Source organism: Montipora capricornis, chromosome 4 (genome assembly GCF_036669925.1).
Source record: "Montipora capricornis isolate CH-2021 chromosome 4, ASM3666992v2, whole genome shotgun sequence".
Taxonomy (NCBI): Eukaryota; Metazoa; Cnidaria; class Anthozoa; order Scleractinia; family Acroporidae; genus Montipora; species Montipora capricornis.
The window spans coordinates 55461961-55479460 of record NC_090886.1 but is presented as its reverse complement, the minus strand read 5'-3'; the positions used below and the strand labels follow the sequence as shown (position 1 = coordinate 55479460).

The following is a 17500-nucleotide window of genomic DNA, read 5'->3' as shown; positions in this document are numbered from 1 at the left end:
ATTGCAAACTATGTCCATTAAGTCAACTTGAGATAACTCATTTAAAAAGTTTGCCTCTGAAAAATTTGAGAAATCACGAGTCAACCGCTTAAGTTTCGGTTGATCATGGAGATCTAGATTAGTAAAAGAATTTAGTTTGCAAAATTGAGAAAAGTGGTCTGTTAGATCCGAGACTATGTTACCACTACAGATACTATATCCTAGATTGTTAATAAGGATGTTATCAATTAATGAGTAAGAGTTGTTGTTAACTCTTGTTGGCTTGTCAATTGTCGGAGTCAGGCTTTGTAAAGACAGAATACAATTTTGGGCGTGAGTATTAGTATGGTAATGGAGAAGATTTATGTTAAAGTCTCCCATTAGAATAATCTGTTTTCCATTGGCACTAAGTTTTTCCACTGTCGAATCAAAATATTCCTGGAAACGCTCAGGGGAATTATGCTGCCTATACAATACTCCACATATTATATTTGCATTTTTGGGAAGATTTAATTCAACAAAAAGCGCCTTGTTTGGTATTGAAATCTTTCATCAATATACATGCCTACACCTCCAGCTGAAAGAGGCGATGGCATGTGTTCAAAATTATAATGCAAAATTGAAGGGTTAAAATCCAAGTTTTCAGACGAGCTATTTATTCTTGTTTCTGTTACGCCTATGATATTAAAATGATGATATTAAAATGAGCTGATGAGGATACCGAAGCCCTGGAAAAGTTTACTCGCAATGCTGAGATGCCTAGCATGCAAGCCATATCCGTCGCCTTACATCCATTATCTACAAGATAAGATAACTGGTCTTTAGTGACACAAAGCACCAGTGTACTCAACTCCGGGTTGAAAAGGAAAGTTTTGTTTGACTCATCGACTTCTCTGTGCAAATCGACGACAGCTCGTAACTTAGCTATCGTAGCATCCTCCACCATGCTGACTGAAGCAAGGCGAATGGCATGGTGGTACAGGAAATTTCCACGGGTCAACTTGTTGTCAATGTTTCCGTCATCAATGTTACTAGAGTGATTAAAGACTGGACTCTTGAAAAAAAAGCCTCCCTTACGGTCGCCATTTCCTTTGGGCGCTCAAGCCAGTGTCTGGCGGAAAATCTTCAAATCCCACAGTGCATTGCACAAAAAACAAAACGAATGTCGCCAAAACGAACGTCGCTAAAACGAATGTTGAACGGACGATGTCGAAGAATTGAAAAAAAAACATTGTGTAAAACGAATGTCGAACTTTAAACTTCACAAACGAATGCTGTTTTATGTAAAAACAATGTCGAGTTAAAAAAACGAATGCTGTTTATGTAAAACAAATGTCCACCTTGAAAAACGAATGCCGAAGCGATTAAAACGAATGTCGAAATGAACAAATCGAACGTCCAGTTTAAAAGGCGAATGTCAAACTTGTAAAACTAGCGAAAAGTTGAATTTTGATACGAAATACGCGCCATAGCACGGGCAGCCTCCACCCGGAAGTTCACTCTCTTATCCTCCCTTCCCTCCCTTCCACAATCCGATTAGGACTCGTACCTAGTACAATTTGCATCTCATTTCCGCCTTCACCATCCGCCACATCTCGTACCTTAACGTGCCTTTCCTAGTAAATGCAGTGAAGATAACCGAGAAAGTCTTCGATTATCGCAAGGTAGGGCAACCTTTATCAAGAGCTACAGTTTAGTTATGCTGTGCGCCTGAGCCTTAGCAGATATATCGAAGCAGCAAAATGGCAAATGATAATAATCTCAGCTCTGATGGCCCCCAACTGTACGCTAAACGGAATACTGTGTCAGGCTACATAGCTTTATGTCTACCGGGAGAAGTGGTCTTCCAAATTGCCAGATGTATTTGGTAAAAATGAATCCACAAAACGTGACATTTTAAACGTGTATTAAGTGGGGAAAATAATAATTAATGTAATCAAAAACATAAAACAAACAGCGGTTACAAACATAACGATAAAGCGCATTTTACTTTTGACTTGACGTTTCGTATGCTACAACATACATTTATAAGGCATAAAGTCTTTTTTCCCTGATAAAGATCGTTTGTGCAAATCACAAAAATCCAAGGTTGTTTATAAGGCATCTTGTTGGGACTGCAATGAGTTTTACATTGGTAAAACGAAACGTCGCTTACGTGACCTTACGTGACCGTAAAAAAGATCATTTCAAAGCACTCCATGGGATCAGTCAAACTTCTGCTAATTTGCAGATCACGCAGTAAAAACAGGTCACAACGTAAAATGGGACCACTCATTTTCAAGTTTTGGCAAATGGTAGCTCTAATTTGCGTTGTAAAATAAAGGAAACTTTATTAATACGCGACCTTAAACCAACGTTAAACGAAAACGTTGGCAGTGAAAAACTCTGGCACTGTCACTTTTCACTGCTATTTATCTTACTATTTTTTTCTTATTCTCTCTAGTTACCAGTCAATTTATTTGCACGTTCATATTGCATGAAGCTCAGCATGAGACTGAAAAAAAACCAGTTCCCTTAGAGGGAATTTTGCTGCTATACCACGCTTCCGTTGAGGTATAAATGTTTCAGAATTGCTAGACTCGTCAGACGAATCGCAATCAAGGTCTCGACGCTGTCCTCAGAGGCCGCCTCCTTTATAAGAAGAAGAACGTCTCGAAGGCCTGCTTTTAACTTAGGCTAAAAAATCATCTTGCCATCCAGCAGCCGCACAGAGGTTCGGGATGTAGACGTCCTCACAAGTTTCTGTATGCTTCCTATAGTTGCAGATGGTATCGCCACAGGTGCCAGTGTCTTCCCCTCCCCCTCCTCCCCCCTCCCCTCCCCCAAGTAATCTGTTTCCTTTCATTTTTTATTTTTTCGATTTCCTTCTCACTTTTCGTTTTTTTCCTTCACGAATTTCTCTTTGCTTCATGAGAACCCGAGATCGGAGAATCATACTGTGAAGTACTCTCCCTGAAATGATCGCAATGTCCGAATGATCGCCAACTCCAAAATGATTCGAAGTCCCACATTTTTCCATTCCCACCCCAAAGTAATTTCAAAGCCTGGTTTCCATATGATCTGCAAAGGTCTGCGACCATCGGAAGCTGTCTGCGTCGGTCTTATCGCAGACGATCGTAAACACAGGAGACAAATGTTTCCATTTAAATCTGAAGTGATCGCGACAATCGTACCACTAATCTTTCGCGAATGCCAAGACTCAACAGGCCGTTCTTCGCAAACTTCAACTTTTATTTTACTGATGTCGCTCGTCTTCAACCTTTCTTCTCACACACCTCAACTATCTGACAACGAACAGAACTTTTGCAAAAATAACATCCTAACACAATGAATCATTTTTAGAACAAGACGCCGACCGGTTAACGCGGCATAAACATACTTTTACCGATGTATGAACACCTAATCAACTTGTCAGTCGGTTCTGACGATAAACCATTAATTTCCGATTTAAATACAATTTAAGGAATCACAAATTGTTAAAGAAAACTACCGTCACACAATACCACTCAACTTTCTCAAGAAATCCTCCGCGAAGCGAGGAGAAAAAGGATGCACTTACTTCAAGTCTAATTGGACGTGTTTCAAGGCGAACAATAGAACACAGATCATCTCAGACACACGTTTCCATTAAAAATTGTGGATCATGACCAGGAAGGGTGGATCGTGACCAGGAATTAGCAGACCAGGAATTAGCAGAGGTGGATCATGACTAGGAATTAGCAGAGATGTATATCCGTGCTTTGTCCAAGATACCAAAGAAACCTTAACCTGCGATCAGGCGTACTTTTCCTTAGACATGGTGCGAAAAGGTACGCCTGATACAATTTCTCAACGAGTCGTCTGCTCGAAGTCCAGAATCTGGACTTTACTCTGATTGGCCGAAAAACAATAGAGCTTTTGGAGCCTCGCTCCGATTGGTTACAGAATTGCAAATCAGACTTCTTGTAAATCGGTTAACAGCTGATGAAATTATGGCCGCCAAGAAGGATTTCAACACGAGTGATGTTTAGGCTCTGTTTACAGCTGCTGTTGCTTCGACTTCAGATTTTTTTCAAAAACCTTTAAAGGAAGAGCGGAGAGAATGCATCCGAAGAATGGTTTGAGTAAAGGAAGACATTACAGTTGTACTTCCTACGGGATTTCGCAATAGTGTTATTAATACAGGCCCGAACATTCTTGAAGAAAATGCATCGTTCTTCTTCCACCAACTCGAAAACGTTTGTAGTTGTGGCACGTCTTTTGGAATATATTCGGAAGCAACAAGTTGCGAATCCAAAAAGAACCGAATAGAACTTTAGGGCTGCCACATTCGGGGAATCAGCCGAGCTTGACAGAGAAATTCGACACTGTTTACGGAATCGCTGAACAATCTGAACACACTTCTAACAAAATGATAGCTGAGTAGCTGCTGCTGAAAAACTAGAATTTCTCAAAGTCCATTTTCCTCATATCTATTTTTATTGCGTTATCGAGGAACGAGAGAACGCATCCTAATTTGGTTTCGCAGGCAGCAGGCGCGAGAAATCGAGATTTTTTGTGGACTGCAAATTGGCCGCCCCTCTAGGTTTTTGCAGGGGCTTTAGGCCTCGTTTTCGAGTCCATCTGTCACGTCATGCTTGCTCTCTTTTGTGGCTTCTTTCGTTGTTTTCGACTTTTTGGAGTTTTCTTTGAACTGGTTTTTAATTCCGATTGCATTCGACAAAAAAGAGAATGCAGTCCCAATGCTGCCTGGAGTGAGAGTTTTTGGTCGGGCGAAAACAAATTACATCATCGCAAAGCACGTGTATACGAGACAATTTGTTCGCGATTGCTTGTTTCTAGAAGTTTTTCTTCTGGACCGAGCGTGGCCTGCTGGGTCAGGATGTGAGATGACGTGCTTTTGTTACATAGCTGGGACAACATTATTTATTCTGTTCACGAACACGACTTTGAATCACCTTGGCTTTGTATAGGTAATCGCATGGGGCCGAGTAAAATTAAGGATTAATATCACGCGTGTTTTCAGAAGTTGCTGAAATTGCCCGAGTCGCGCAGCGACGAGGGCAATTTCAGCAACTTCTGAAAACACAAGTGATATTAATCCTTAATTTTACGAGGACCCATTGCGATTACTTGTTAATAACAAAGAGGGCAAAATTTTCTTAACACTGTTGAGGCACCTCGAAAAACAGACAGCTAAGCGGAAACACTCGTTCGCTCGGAAGCAAAACAACTAACAAACAGACAAGCAAGTCAACTTGTTCTTTGCGTCCAAAACGAGTATAGATGATTGTTATTTACATCCACTTGAGAGGAAAATACGAGTTTCATTCGTGAACAACTGTAAGAACGATTAAACCAAATGTTAAGCTTCAATTAATTTTATTCACCTGTGCTGTAGAGGTTTTTACCACTTGCAAATACGCATCCGTAAACATAGCAAACGGTTTGTCCAAAGAAATCCACCAAATTTGAGCTACTTGTTCCTCCCGTCAATGGCAAATTGTTCTGTGACCTTTTTTGTTGAGCTGCAAGATGTCGTGGTAAACTGAAAGCCCTTGACGAAAGGAATCATTTTGTTTTGCAACCACACAGACCACACAATCCCGCTACGCCGGGCGCCATGTAAGTCGATCCAAGTTTAAGCTTTTCATGAAAAAAATCTTTTGCCCTTCTTCTTGTCACTCGAGAATTCAAATTCCAGATCATCTTTTAAAGCTAGTTCTTAATCTTTATGCCTTTTCGGCGAATGCAGCGCGAATTAAAAGACAAACTTCGATGAAGACGAAGTTGTTTTGCTCAAACAGAAGAAACCCACTGAATGTGGAAGACGTACGTTCAGCCAATCAGGAGCGAGAATTTTTGGCGCTCGACCAATCGTGAGCGAGTAATTTTGCCCTCTTCTCAAGCAAAATTAAGAAAAAATACCCTCTTCATTGACCAATCAACATTCAGTAATTTTGCCCTCTTTGTTATTAGGGATGTTAACCGTACGCGTGGGAACAGTCATATTTCATTGGCTATATTTTGATTACATTTGTTGACTTCAATACATAGTTCTAGTTCCAGTTGCCACAAATAGTTCAGTCTGTATCCAGCGAAGGTCGAAATTGAATCGATGGAAGAGTACTCTGAAGCCAAGAATTATAAGAGTAAGCCAGAACTAAGGAACAGCAATGTAAATGCTGACTTATTTTTATTCATCAGCGGAAAAAATAATTATTGCCAGTCGCACAGAGTTTGTCCGGGAGTTTGTTAACATAAACCACGGATAAACGGAAACGCGAGAGCAAATGTTACAGATGTTTGCTGATATTTGTGCTTCCAGCTCAGAATACCCGGAGTACTAGATGTAACACAAGTATTCTTTTTAAAAATTAGCCTTTATGCTTAAACATTACCAGTAAAAGTGAAAATGAGACGCTTTAATAACATGAATTTGCGAGTTTACCGAAACTGGAGCCGTCACGCAACGTGTCATCAAAGGTCATATCATGAAATCGCATTAAAGCGAGGAAATCAAAATCCACAGAACAATAGTAGACTTTGTCGGTATGTTATATGTCTGTAAAACTTCAGCCGTTCACAGTAATGATTTCAGCAACAGACAGCGATTATCACAGGCGGAGAACGCACTCCTAATCTTCGATTACTACTAGTAGCATCTTTTATTGGCATCTCAAATATTCGAGTTTAAATAAAGTTTATTGTACTGTTGATTGCGCCTGAAGATGACATGAAGAATTCGGGCTTTTTCTGCCATTTTATCTCGAAATTCTTTGTTCCTTGATGGTTTGAACAGAGAAACCGCACCAACTGTCAAGCAGGATTTGCAGAAATAGCTTTGATTGCAGAAATCAAAGCCAGAGTACTATTTTGTTTTTGTCGCGTCTTTACTTGAATCGCAGCGTGCAGGTAATTTCCGGTAAAATCTGATTGGCTCACATTTATAGCACGACACATGATAACATCACTCTTGACAGGTGGGCGGCAGACGACTCGTTAAGAAATTGTATCAGGCGTACTTTTTAGCGCGTTGTCTCAAGAAAAGTACGCTTGATCGCAGGTTAAAGGAACCTTGGCGCGATGATATCCAAAGCAAGTATGAAATTCAGAACTGCAAAGAGCGCCATTTTTATTGTTCCAAAGCTAACTACATTAGGATCAGCTTGGAAACGTTTGGCAATAATTTGGGGGTATAGTTTAATGCCAGGCAATCTAGGTTTCATTTTAAGGATCGGCATCATTTCGGGATAAAATAGAGTATCTTGTTACAAAGAAATTACATACCAGACGAAGTAGTTTCAAAGCGTCTACCATCTCACTGTTCTTAAACCAATGAGCATGTGTGTAAGCCACCACCCATCCTGAGCGGTAGAGAACTAATTTTGTCAGCAAAGAATCGGTTTTGTGGATGCGATTATTGAGAAATGCAGTTGCCCTGAGTAAGATTCATTTACGTTGCTTGTTAATCCCCTTCAATACCAATCCGAAATCTTAGTCGATATGATGTTATGCATTCCACTCAATTTATAATCTTAGGCTCATAACGGTTCCCGGCCAGCCTCTACCTGCTCCCACACCGTCCCTTCGCCAAGTTTTCATTGGGAGTAGGGATTCGAGTAGGGATGGCGTAGTGGTGAGAGCACTCGCCTTCCACCCGGCCGTGGTGGGGGTTCGATTTCCAGTCTTGTGGGTTGAGTTTGTTGTTAGTTCTCGTCCTTGTTCCGAGAACTTTTTCTCCGAGTACTTTGGCTTTTCCTCCTCCCCAAAAACCAACATTTCCAAATTCCTGTTGTATTTGGTTAGCACTTTGTGTGTTGAATACATTGACACTCAAATAAAGTGACTTAATTTTTTTTTCTTTCTTTCAAAAAGTGTGTTACATAGCCATGGCGTCCACGAGCAGCTCTAAGGTATTCGTGCAACTGACCTCCCAAGAAGAAGGAAATTGGCTTTCTCTGGGACGTGCCTTAACATCAGTCCTCTGTCAAGGCCTTCGACTATTCATTAAGCAAGAAGTGGAAACTTTCTATAAGAATGTGACAGCTGCTACTGCAGCCCCGCCTGCTGGACCCTGCACCTGCGTCTTTGATCCAAGAAGGAAAAAGAACCAGTATCATGACATGACCAACTGTGCCTGGGCAAAAATCCTTCAAGCGGTTCACCTCGGCAACAGGCCTAATTGGAAGCAAAGTGACTCCACCAAATGGCTAGACCCAAATATTGGACCATGGGAGATAGCCAAGCTTTTCCTCCCTGATATTGGGGCGCACACCATCATGGAGAGCGTCGAGGATATGGAAATCACTGGTATTCTTAACTTAATGTTGTGGTGCAATCACTTCAATGTTCAGCGGCCACTTATAAAAGATGTTCGGGACATCCGAAACACCAAATGGGCTCACGTACCGAAGTTGGAGTTGTCCGAAGCGGAAAAGAAGGCTGCATTCGAAACAATTGAGAAACTTCTCCAAGATCCAGAACTGGCTGGAGATGCTGGCGCTCAGAGAGCTATACAAGATATTGTGACCCTTAAGTCTTTATCCGATGTGCACATATTCAAAGCTGAAGTTCTCTCTCACTACGAGGAAGCGATTCGCAATGATGTGACGAGCCTTCAAAGTGAGTTGAAGACGCTGAAAAAGGAGTCCAAGAAAAATAAGAAACAACGAAGTTGCGTGGAAGGGCGACTACGTAATTTGCAAAAAGCCTTAGAGAAGATTAAGGTCGAGAAAAGTGCTTCGGTGTCTGTATCAAGTGTTGTGTTAATACAAGTGCTTGCCTTCATAAATTTCTTGGCCGGAAGTGCCAAAGGCATGCGACGAAAATCGATTACCAACTGGCTGATACTAGTGCTCCTTTTTTGTTTCCCTGGCATTTTGGATCACAAATCATACAAGGATGGTAAGCTTATACAATGTTATTATTTTTTGACATTCGAGAGTTTGAACTGTTTTCCACCCCGTTTTCGTATCAAATGAGAGGTAGTGAGGCGAGGCAGCGGTAAGAGCATCCTGCTACCGCATCCATCGATGACATTTCCTCCCACTCACTATTCGCCTCAACATTTAAACGTCCGCCTTTTTGTGAAGTGTCGGGATATAATGCTGCTCCCAAGCTCGGCTAGGCTCTCGCTCCTGGTAACCTTTCTTCCACTTACCTAAGTTTATCCTATCTATCTGTCCCAACTTATAGCTCATCCAGTTAAAACGGATGCCGATATTAAAGTACCTATCACCCTTACCCAGTAACAATGAATTCCGTTAATTTAAGTCCACCAAAGACATTATAAAAAGAAATAAATCTTATTCTGTCCTTTGCCTTCTTTTTATCAGAGGATAAAATCCCCCGAAATGGCTCATTTTCCGTCATTTTTAATTCAGAAGGGAGCAATCGAAAGACTGGGAACTAACTAGCTTGTGAAGTCAACCCCTTATCTCATCCTCTCTCATCATCAGATTAATCGCTTGTCTCGGAGTCAGATTGACTTTCAGACATTTTGTCAGCTAGAATTGTGAAGACCTCAGGATTTCGCACTGAATCGCTTTTAGTTGTTTGTTTGTCGTGGATATACCGGGTTGACGTCACAACTGTCACTAGTGCCAGTCTTCTTCGTGCGCGGCTTTAACTTCAAAAACCTTGATTTCGATTGCGTTTTAAAAATCACAGATACCTTCCAATCCCGTTATTGTCTTTGTTATTGCTAGTTTACTATGTCTACTTTTCAGAAAAAGACAAACTGACTAGGGGTGATAGGCACTTCAAAGAGTGCAATTTAATATCACTATATTTCAGGATGCCCCGTCGAAGAAAACATTGTTCCATTCGACACGAAAGAGTTTAACTTGACGGATTACTTGGCTGTTGCTCGAGAGAATTTTATCGGCCGTCGATGGTTGTTTCAGGAGGTAGAGAATGCGTTCAACCCTGCATTCCAGCATGTGCCTGGTGTTTTAGTGATCGGTGACCCGGGTGCTGGAAAGTCTGCCCTGTCAGCCCAGCTGGTGTGTTCCCGGACGTCAAGTCGAACCATTCACGACCATGTATTAGGATACCACCTCTGCAAACATTCGGATAAAAATACACAGAACGCAGGGAAGTTTGTTCGCAACTTGGCGCAAATGATAGCTAGTAGATTACCAGAGTATGGCTACATCGTCACTAATAGTTCCTTCATTCAGCGTTCACTGAACACTGACTGTGTCACCATTCAAGATCCTGTTGGGTGCTTCGAACAAGCAATATTAACACCTTTAAGAAGTTTGACGAATGAACCGAAAGAGAACTGGTATATCGTCATTGACGCCCTAGACGAATGCCTCACTCAAAGTGAAACAAGTCACAGTATCGTGTATTTGCTCAACAACAAAATGCCTAGATTTCCGTCGTGGCTGAAGCTGGTGATGACCTCTCGCAACGAGTCAAGTGTTTCGTTAAATTCAAACAGTATAACGAAGCTAATCATTGATCCCGAAGACAATCGAAACATGGAAGATATCGAACTCTTCTTGACCACAAAGATTTATCAAGAGGGTCCTTTGCTTTACCAAATAAAGAGCTGGTTTGGCGACAACAGCATAGAAAACACGGCAAAGTTGATTCATGCCCTGTTGAGCAAAAGTCAGGGAAATTTCTTGTTTGTAAAGGAAATGCTTCATCACTGGGAGACGTCCAAGGCAGGAAAAGGAGATCCATATGTGCTACCCGAAACGCTGGGAGAATTATACAACAGCTACTTTGAACGACTGTATAATCGGCCGGAGCAGTTCCAACCTATTCGACGAGTGCTAGAATTACTGGTGGCAACATTTCATCCCATGTCGCTTAAGGAAATTTACGACATTCTGAGAATGAGGGAGGTACATCTGGATGAAGACTATGATTTTAGAGATAGAATAAAAGAATTGGGTCACTTTCTGAGATATGGAAAGAATGACTCGGTGACGTTGTATCATTTGTCGTTAACGGAGTGGCTTACAAGCGAAAGAAATAGAAATAGTCCATTTTACGTTAGCAAAAAAAGAGGGCACGAAGTGTTTTGCGAATTCTACTTTAGCTTAATTGCTGGTGGGGACAAGACTGCATTGACAAAGTACATTCTTACCTTGGCACAGCACATTGCTTACGGTGGCTGGAAGGAAGCCTATGTTAACGAATTTCTCAGATTTCCTTCTCAGGTTGTCAATTCTTCAGACCCCGAAAGTAACAGGACTTTGTTACACCTTGCAGCTACAATCAATAGCACAGATGTTTTGGAGCTGTTATTACGTCATTTTAGCTGTATTGATTGCGTCGATAATCGTGGAATAACACCAGCATTTCTGGCAGCAGAGCATGGTCTTGTACACAATCTGGCGTTAATGGTGAAAAGAGGAGCCAGAGTGAACCGTAAGACCAAGTCACTAGTATCCATTTACGAAGTGCAAGATACTATAGAAGATACCGTATCAAATCAGTGTGGGAAAAACGATCCTATGTCCTTTCCAGTTCTTTATTCGAAATCAAAACTTTTGTCGTCCACAATGCTTCACGCAGCAGCTCATGGAGGACATTTGGAAGTAGTTTCCTTTCTTCTTGACAACGGGGCTTTCATTTCGACAGTTGACGGTGTTCATCTGACGGCGCTTCAGATAGCCGCTGAGCAAGGACATTTGGGAGTTGTCAAAGCGTTACACGAAGCAGGTGCAGTTCCAGATCAAACAGCTCTTCATCATGCAGCAGCAAACAACAGGTTGGAAGTTGTAAGGTACCTTTTGCAAATGGGTGTGCAAGATCGATGCATGAGATGCGATGGCTCTTTCTACTGGCTGCAAACAAAACACCGTTTGCAAAGCGGAGCCAAATTGAAACCTTTATTTCGTGTAAATAAAACTTGCCTCAGCGATGAAACGGAACTCAGATATCTAAAGGACGGCTGCCTTGAACGAGAGGTAAACACCAGTGTCGAGTTTGGGGAGCTTTTTGACGACAAACATTTAATTTTTTGCGAAACTGCCCTACAAACAGCTGTCTCGACAGGCCAAATAGCGGTAATCAAGGAACTACTCTCTAAGGGCACAGGAGCATTGGCGTGTACGGATTATACAGGAAGGACTCCCTTACATGAAGCCGTGCGTAAAAATAACAGTGAAATAGTAAAGTTACTGCTCATGAAAGACCACACAATGATACATAAAACATGCAATCACTGGCAAAGTGTGCGAGAAGACAGTGAGAAGGTATCATTGACATTGAATCATGACGAAGCTATGGAATACCACGGAGATATCTGTCATTGTGGATACACCCCTCTTCATCTAGCTGCTCGGTATGGGTACTGGAAAATCGGACTTTATCTCATACTTAGAGGGGCAGATAAGGAAGCTAGAGACTGCTTCGGAGCGACACCTCTTCATCTGGCAGCTTGTCATAATCAAAGAGACTTTGTAAATCTTCTCATGCATGAAAATGCTGATATCAACAGTAGGAGTTCCAACGGATCGACACCACTCCACAGCGCTGCAGCATGTGCTGCCGTTGAGGTCATCCACCTACTTCTGTACCATGGAGCAAACATTACGGCAGTTGATAAAAACGGCCTCTCGCCACTGCATTATTCAATTCTTTACGTACATCCAAGCCAACTTGATCGGGAAATAATCTGGAATGAGACTAGTGCCGGAGGTGCCCTTCATCTATTAAAGATTGACCGGAGAGGCCGTCTAGCTCGTTTTTATGAAGACGACAACCTTCTTAAAAACACAGAACATTATAGATGGTTAGATACATTTATCGATTTGATTTTGCATGGTTCCGACGTAGATGCGGTTGACGAAGATGGTCGATCATCATTGCATCTGGCAGCTAAAAATGGTTTGGCTGATGCCGTCAATGTTCTCCTGCAAAGAAAAGCAAAATTTCAAATACGTGATAAACTTGGTAAAACACCACTGGAAATAGCGGTGGAAAATTCCACAGTACAATCTAAACCTATTAACTTCATTCATGGCGAGAGTTTTGATCAGCTAAAATTGCAGTTACGTGATCATGAGATGGTCGTCCACCTTCTTCTCTCATCTGGTGCTTCCTTCAAAAAATGCAGTCGTAATGACACAAGCTTGTTACAACATGCTTTTGCAAACAACCAACCATACATTGCTCAACTTTTAGTGCTGAAAGGTGCCAGTACCAATTGCAAGGATAATCAAGGAAGGACACCGCTCATAGCTTTTCTCCTTAATGGTGGCGACTGGGCTAGCTTTCCCTTTAAACACATGAATAAGTCGGTTAAAATAAAATGTGGCAAGCCATTTAAGTTATCTGAGCTTCATTTGCTCTGCTATTTGCCGCCGAAGGTAGAAGATGATAACTTCTTCCAACGCGCTATCTGTGACCATAAAATGTGCTCATCGAAGAAGAGTCCTTTTATTACGGCTATTGAGAGCCATAGACTAAAGTACAAAGTCATAGACTCTTGCCTGGATGCCGAAGGATTTACACCCCTTCACAGGGCTGCACAAGGGGCCAATATAGTGGCTGTTCGTAGCCTCATTAAACACGGTGCAAACCTTTCCTTAGTGACTCCACAAGGATATGATGCACTTACGCTGGCTGCTCTCCATTCCGGGGGTAATATATGGCCAACCCTTTTCGGAAATGAGACAGTGTTAGAAAAGGACATGGCCTCTACAGTAGCGATTGAGCTTCTTCACCATGCGATGAAAACTCGCGGTTTTCAGATTGTTTGTGACTACAATAAACCCGAGCTGACTCTCTATCATTTAGCATCGTCTCGTGGGCTAGTAAAGTTTATACAAGCGATCCTTAAAGATAAGGGACAGCATCAAATTGACGTGAATTGTTCTAACAGCGATGGGATTACCCCCCTTTACTTGGCGAAAGTATTCAGCTCTCAAGTCCCAAAAGGAGATTTTAATCCATGGAAAGAAGTTGTAAGGATAATCGAAAGTCATGGAGGCAAAATGTCATTTCCAAGTAGAGATTCTGAACTTATCACTATCTATAACAGGTTGTACGGTTGGATTCCTAAAATCATTGATGTCAAACTAAGGCCTGACGTCCGCAGTTTCGTTGTTGGACTTCCATCTACATTTGAGTACTGGAAGAACAATTCAGTTTATTGCAGCCTTCACAGCCTTAAAGAGCAAGGTTTCCAGGTTGGTTTTCCTTCGTCGGTGGGGATCATTCAGGAAGAGCTTCTGCGTCAGCTAGAATTAGTAAACCGAAGACGTAGCTTTGTTCAAGTCGTGTCCTTCGCCTTAGAAGACATTAAGTTGTGTCAGTCTAAAGCAAAAAGTGAACATTTCTTATTGAAAACTGCAAGCCTTTTACTAAATGAATGTAAATCTAAAGTCTTAGTGAGCAGTAGATTCTGGAATCACTCTTATCAAGCCATTTTATCCATTCTACCAGTCAAATTGTATTATTTGATGAGGATGTGGCACAAAGAGGTATTTGAGAATTTTGCTTGTATTAAGATGGTGTCTGGTACTTATCGACCGTATTTCGTGGATGACAGACAACTGAGGCGACTCATTGCACGGTATGAAAAAAGTATTCCAATCTGGTATTTAGGTTACATTTGTTCATCATTTGAGACTGCTTTCCACTTTCGTCACTTGTATTTTTTAAGAAACAATACCAACGTGGAATTTGCCATGCTATACCACAATTATCCACCCTTTATAAATGGGCGACTGAAATGGCCAGTTGATCAATTAGGCTTCCAAATTGGTTCATGGCCATTCGAATTTCTTGTTAAGGTTTCCTTAGGGCTTTACCAAAAGTATGATTATTTAAACGTTCTTAACGTTGGGTTAGAACCAAAAACTCGTGTTGCGCTTCTTTCTGACAAGATGGGACAGATACTTCAGCAAGTAAGAGAAAGGTACAATGCATCTATGTACAAAAGCGATAACTGACGAGATTGCTTTCAAATGTATGTCTTTAGGCTACTGGTATATATAACTTTTATATAAATTTTAAATCTATGATTTCCTGGGGTATTAAATACCTAGCCCCAACTGTAAAAGGCTGTAAAAGTTTAATTTTTTTTTATCGTTCGATTGTAACTAGCGCATGGACTATCGTAACCGGAAACATTGAGGTACATATATACACGCATGCAGGTTAACTTCCAAATACACGACTACCACATCGACCCAAAAGCCTCCTATAAAAAAGAAATGGGCATATTTATACTAAAAAAACCCAATCCAATTTTGAGTGATTCAAGTTTTCTCCAACTCAAGCTACATTTTAAATTGCGGTTGTAAACGAGCAGCAATTTATCTCTGCGATATCGCGGGGATTTCGAACAAAAATTGGATATATATTTGGGGCTTTTGACGTATTGACGCCCTTAATTACGGGGCGAAAAACTTCACAACTGTGATTCAATTGGAGGCAGTTCTAAATAAGTGGTTATCACTAAAATGACCAAAAAAGATTCAGCAGCTCAATAAAAAATAAATTAAGAAGACGAAACTGTGTCAGAAAACACAAAAGACTTTGTAAACTTTCCTAAATCGTTTTCAAATCCTCAAAAAAAAAAAAAAGAAAAACAAGAAACAGAATAGAAAAGGTGAAAAGGCCAAAATGAAAATAATCGAATGGTGTTTAACCAGAAAGTGTGTGAATTCTGGGAGACCACAAGCATCCATGTCTAATACAACCAACCTGAATCGGATCGTCTATATCATAGACGATCCGAGTCGGGCAGAGTTGACCCGTCTTGGTTAATACAAGTCGTGTCACCGGAAGTCAGGTCGCACGAAAGACAAAGTAACCAGAGCGGGCCACGTTGGCCTTCACTCGGCCTTCCAAGAGGCAATCGGAAATTGCAATTTGATACATCACTGATTCACCTACATGGTTGTAATATTATGACAAAGTTAGCATAACGAGATATGAATTCCTTTCCATCTTTTATTTCCACTATAGCATCTTAATTAGAAGAGATTTGTATGTAACTTCACTATAAAACATCGCGATAAAATATTAAACATGGCAAAAAAACGTAAAACAGTTTAAATTGCGACGTTTCAACTTAACTTAAGTCATTATCAAGCAATGAAAATAAAAATTAAAAGGTCGAAAACGAAGCACTCGAAAACAAAGAACGAAGTACGAAGCACCCAAAAGATCGAAAACGAAGCACTCAAATTCAAAATCGAAAACGAAGCACCCTATTTTATATTGGAAGAACGCTTCGAACAGAGGCAAAACCAAAATTCTTATTGTTGAGTAGAAAAAAAAATCAACTTTTCACTAAAGAAGAGTTTTGTTTTTCGTTTATATCAGATAATTCATAAAATCGATCAGTTTTTCGGTGGTTTCTTACTACATCCTTTTGCGCTGGAAATAATTGTGACTTAGGAGTTTCGAAAATTCTTTACAACACCAGTAACATTTCCGAGCTACGTTTATATAAAGTCTGCTACGAGCCTAGAAGGCCCATCAGGCCGGCGCTTTTACTGTAGCATGAAGCGACTAGGAGTATTTCTACTCCCCCCTGGATGGGATGCTAGTCCATCGCGGGTTACCCCCAGCATTAAATTCGCCGGTACCCATTTATATACTTGGGTGGAGAGAGGCACCGTGAGAGTAAGAGTCTCTTGCCCAAGAACACAAATCAATATCCCCGGCCAGGACCCGAACCTGGACTACTCGATCCGGAGTCGAGCGCACTAACCATGAGGCCACCGCGCCTCCCGCTACGTTGCGCCTCCATGCTTGCAAGCATGGCGGCAAGCACGGCGCTAATGAATCTCTGTGAAAATTTAAATTTTAAATCAAACAAGAAGCAGTTCAAATGGAATGGTGATCTAAACGCACTGAAAGACTTTTGGATAGCTGAATTAGAAGAAGGAAAGACAGAGAGTCTGTTAAATGTTGAATCTAAAGGAAGCAGCGAGATTTTAAAATTCGAAACCGTAACGGTCAACTTCTATCCAAGTACGAATACGCTACAAGTACAAGGCCCATTAAGAGACGAATACTCAAGCAAGCTTATGGATATTATTAAAAATGGAAGCGTATTTAAAGAACAAGATCAAGTTGCCTCAGAGATATCAAAATCTAGCGCAGAAGATACGGAGGTGATAGTTGCTGATTCCGATCCATTGTTAAGTTTGAAATCTGCACATGATGACCGTTACGAAGAGTTTGAAGCCTTCATGAAAGCTCAACGCGAATTTAACAACAAAATAGAAAGTCAGGTCTCGATGAACTCGGTCGCATTAAACGAGAACGTTATTGAGGTGCGGGATTTAGAACACAAATGCAAGAATCTAACAAAGGAAGCCAAACTTTCCTGCGAAAGAAGAATCGAAGAGGTCAGATCTGAAATCGGTGCAGAGTTACAAAAGCTAGGCAAGCAGATTGCAAGTCTAAATTCGAAACTGTCATCCGAACTTAAAATCTTGAAGAACAAGGCATCGTCGACGGAGGACTCCATTAAGCTCATCTTACACCAACTGGACCAGATAAAAACCAAAGTTTGCTCATCTGAGCAATCACTCCTGGAGCACTTACAAGA

The 17500-nt window shown here is 41.1% G+C and overlaps 1 protein-coding gene across 1 annotated transcript; it reads left to right on the top strand.

Annotated features, from left to right (window-relative positions):
* Positions 1-1542: 1542 nt before the first annotated feature.
* LOC138047557 (uncharacterized) lies at positions 1543-16005 on the top strand. Its single transcript, XM_068894459.1, has 3 exons — positions 1543-1643; positions 7837-8865; positions 9757-16005. The coding sequence occupies exons 2-3, from the start codon at positions 7851-7853 to the stop codon at positions 14880-14882; spliced, it is 6141 nt and encodes a 2046-aa protein (XP_068750560.1). The 5' UTR covers positions 1543-1643; positions 7837-7850; the 3' UTR covers positions 14883-16005.
* The last annotated feature ends 1495 nt before the right edge of the window (positions 16006-17500 follow it).

Bases quoted from the DNA above. Each gene is read 5' to 3' on its own strand.
- LOC138047557 (XM_068894459.1), top strand. From the start codon at position 7,851: ATGGCGTCCACGAGCAGCTCTAAGGTATTCGTGCAACTGACCTCCCAA. The intron at 8,866-9,756 runs GTAAGCTTATAC...ACTATATTTCAG, and splicing joins TCACAAATCATACAAGGATG to GATGCCCCGTCGAAGAAAAC.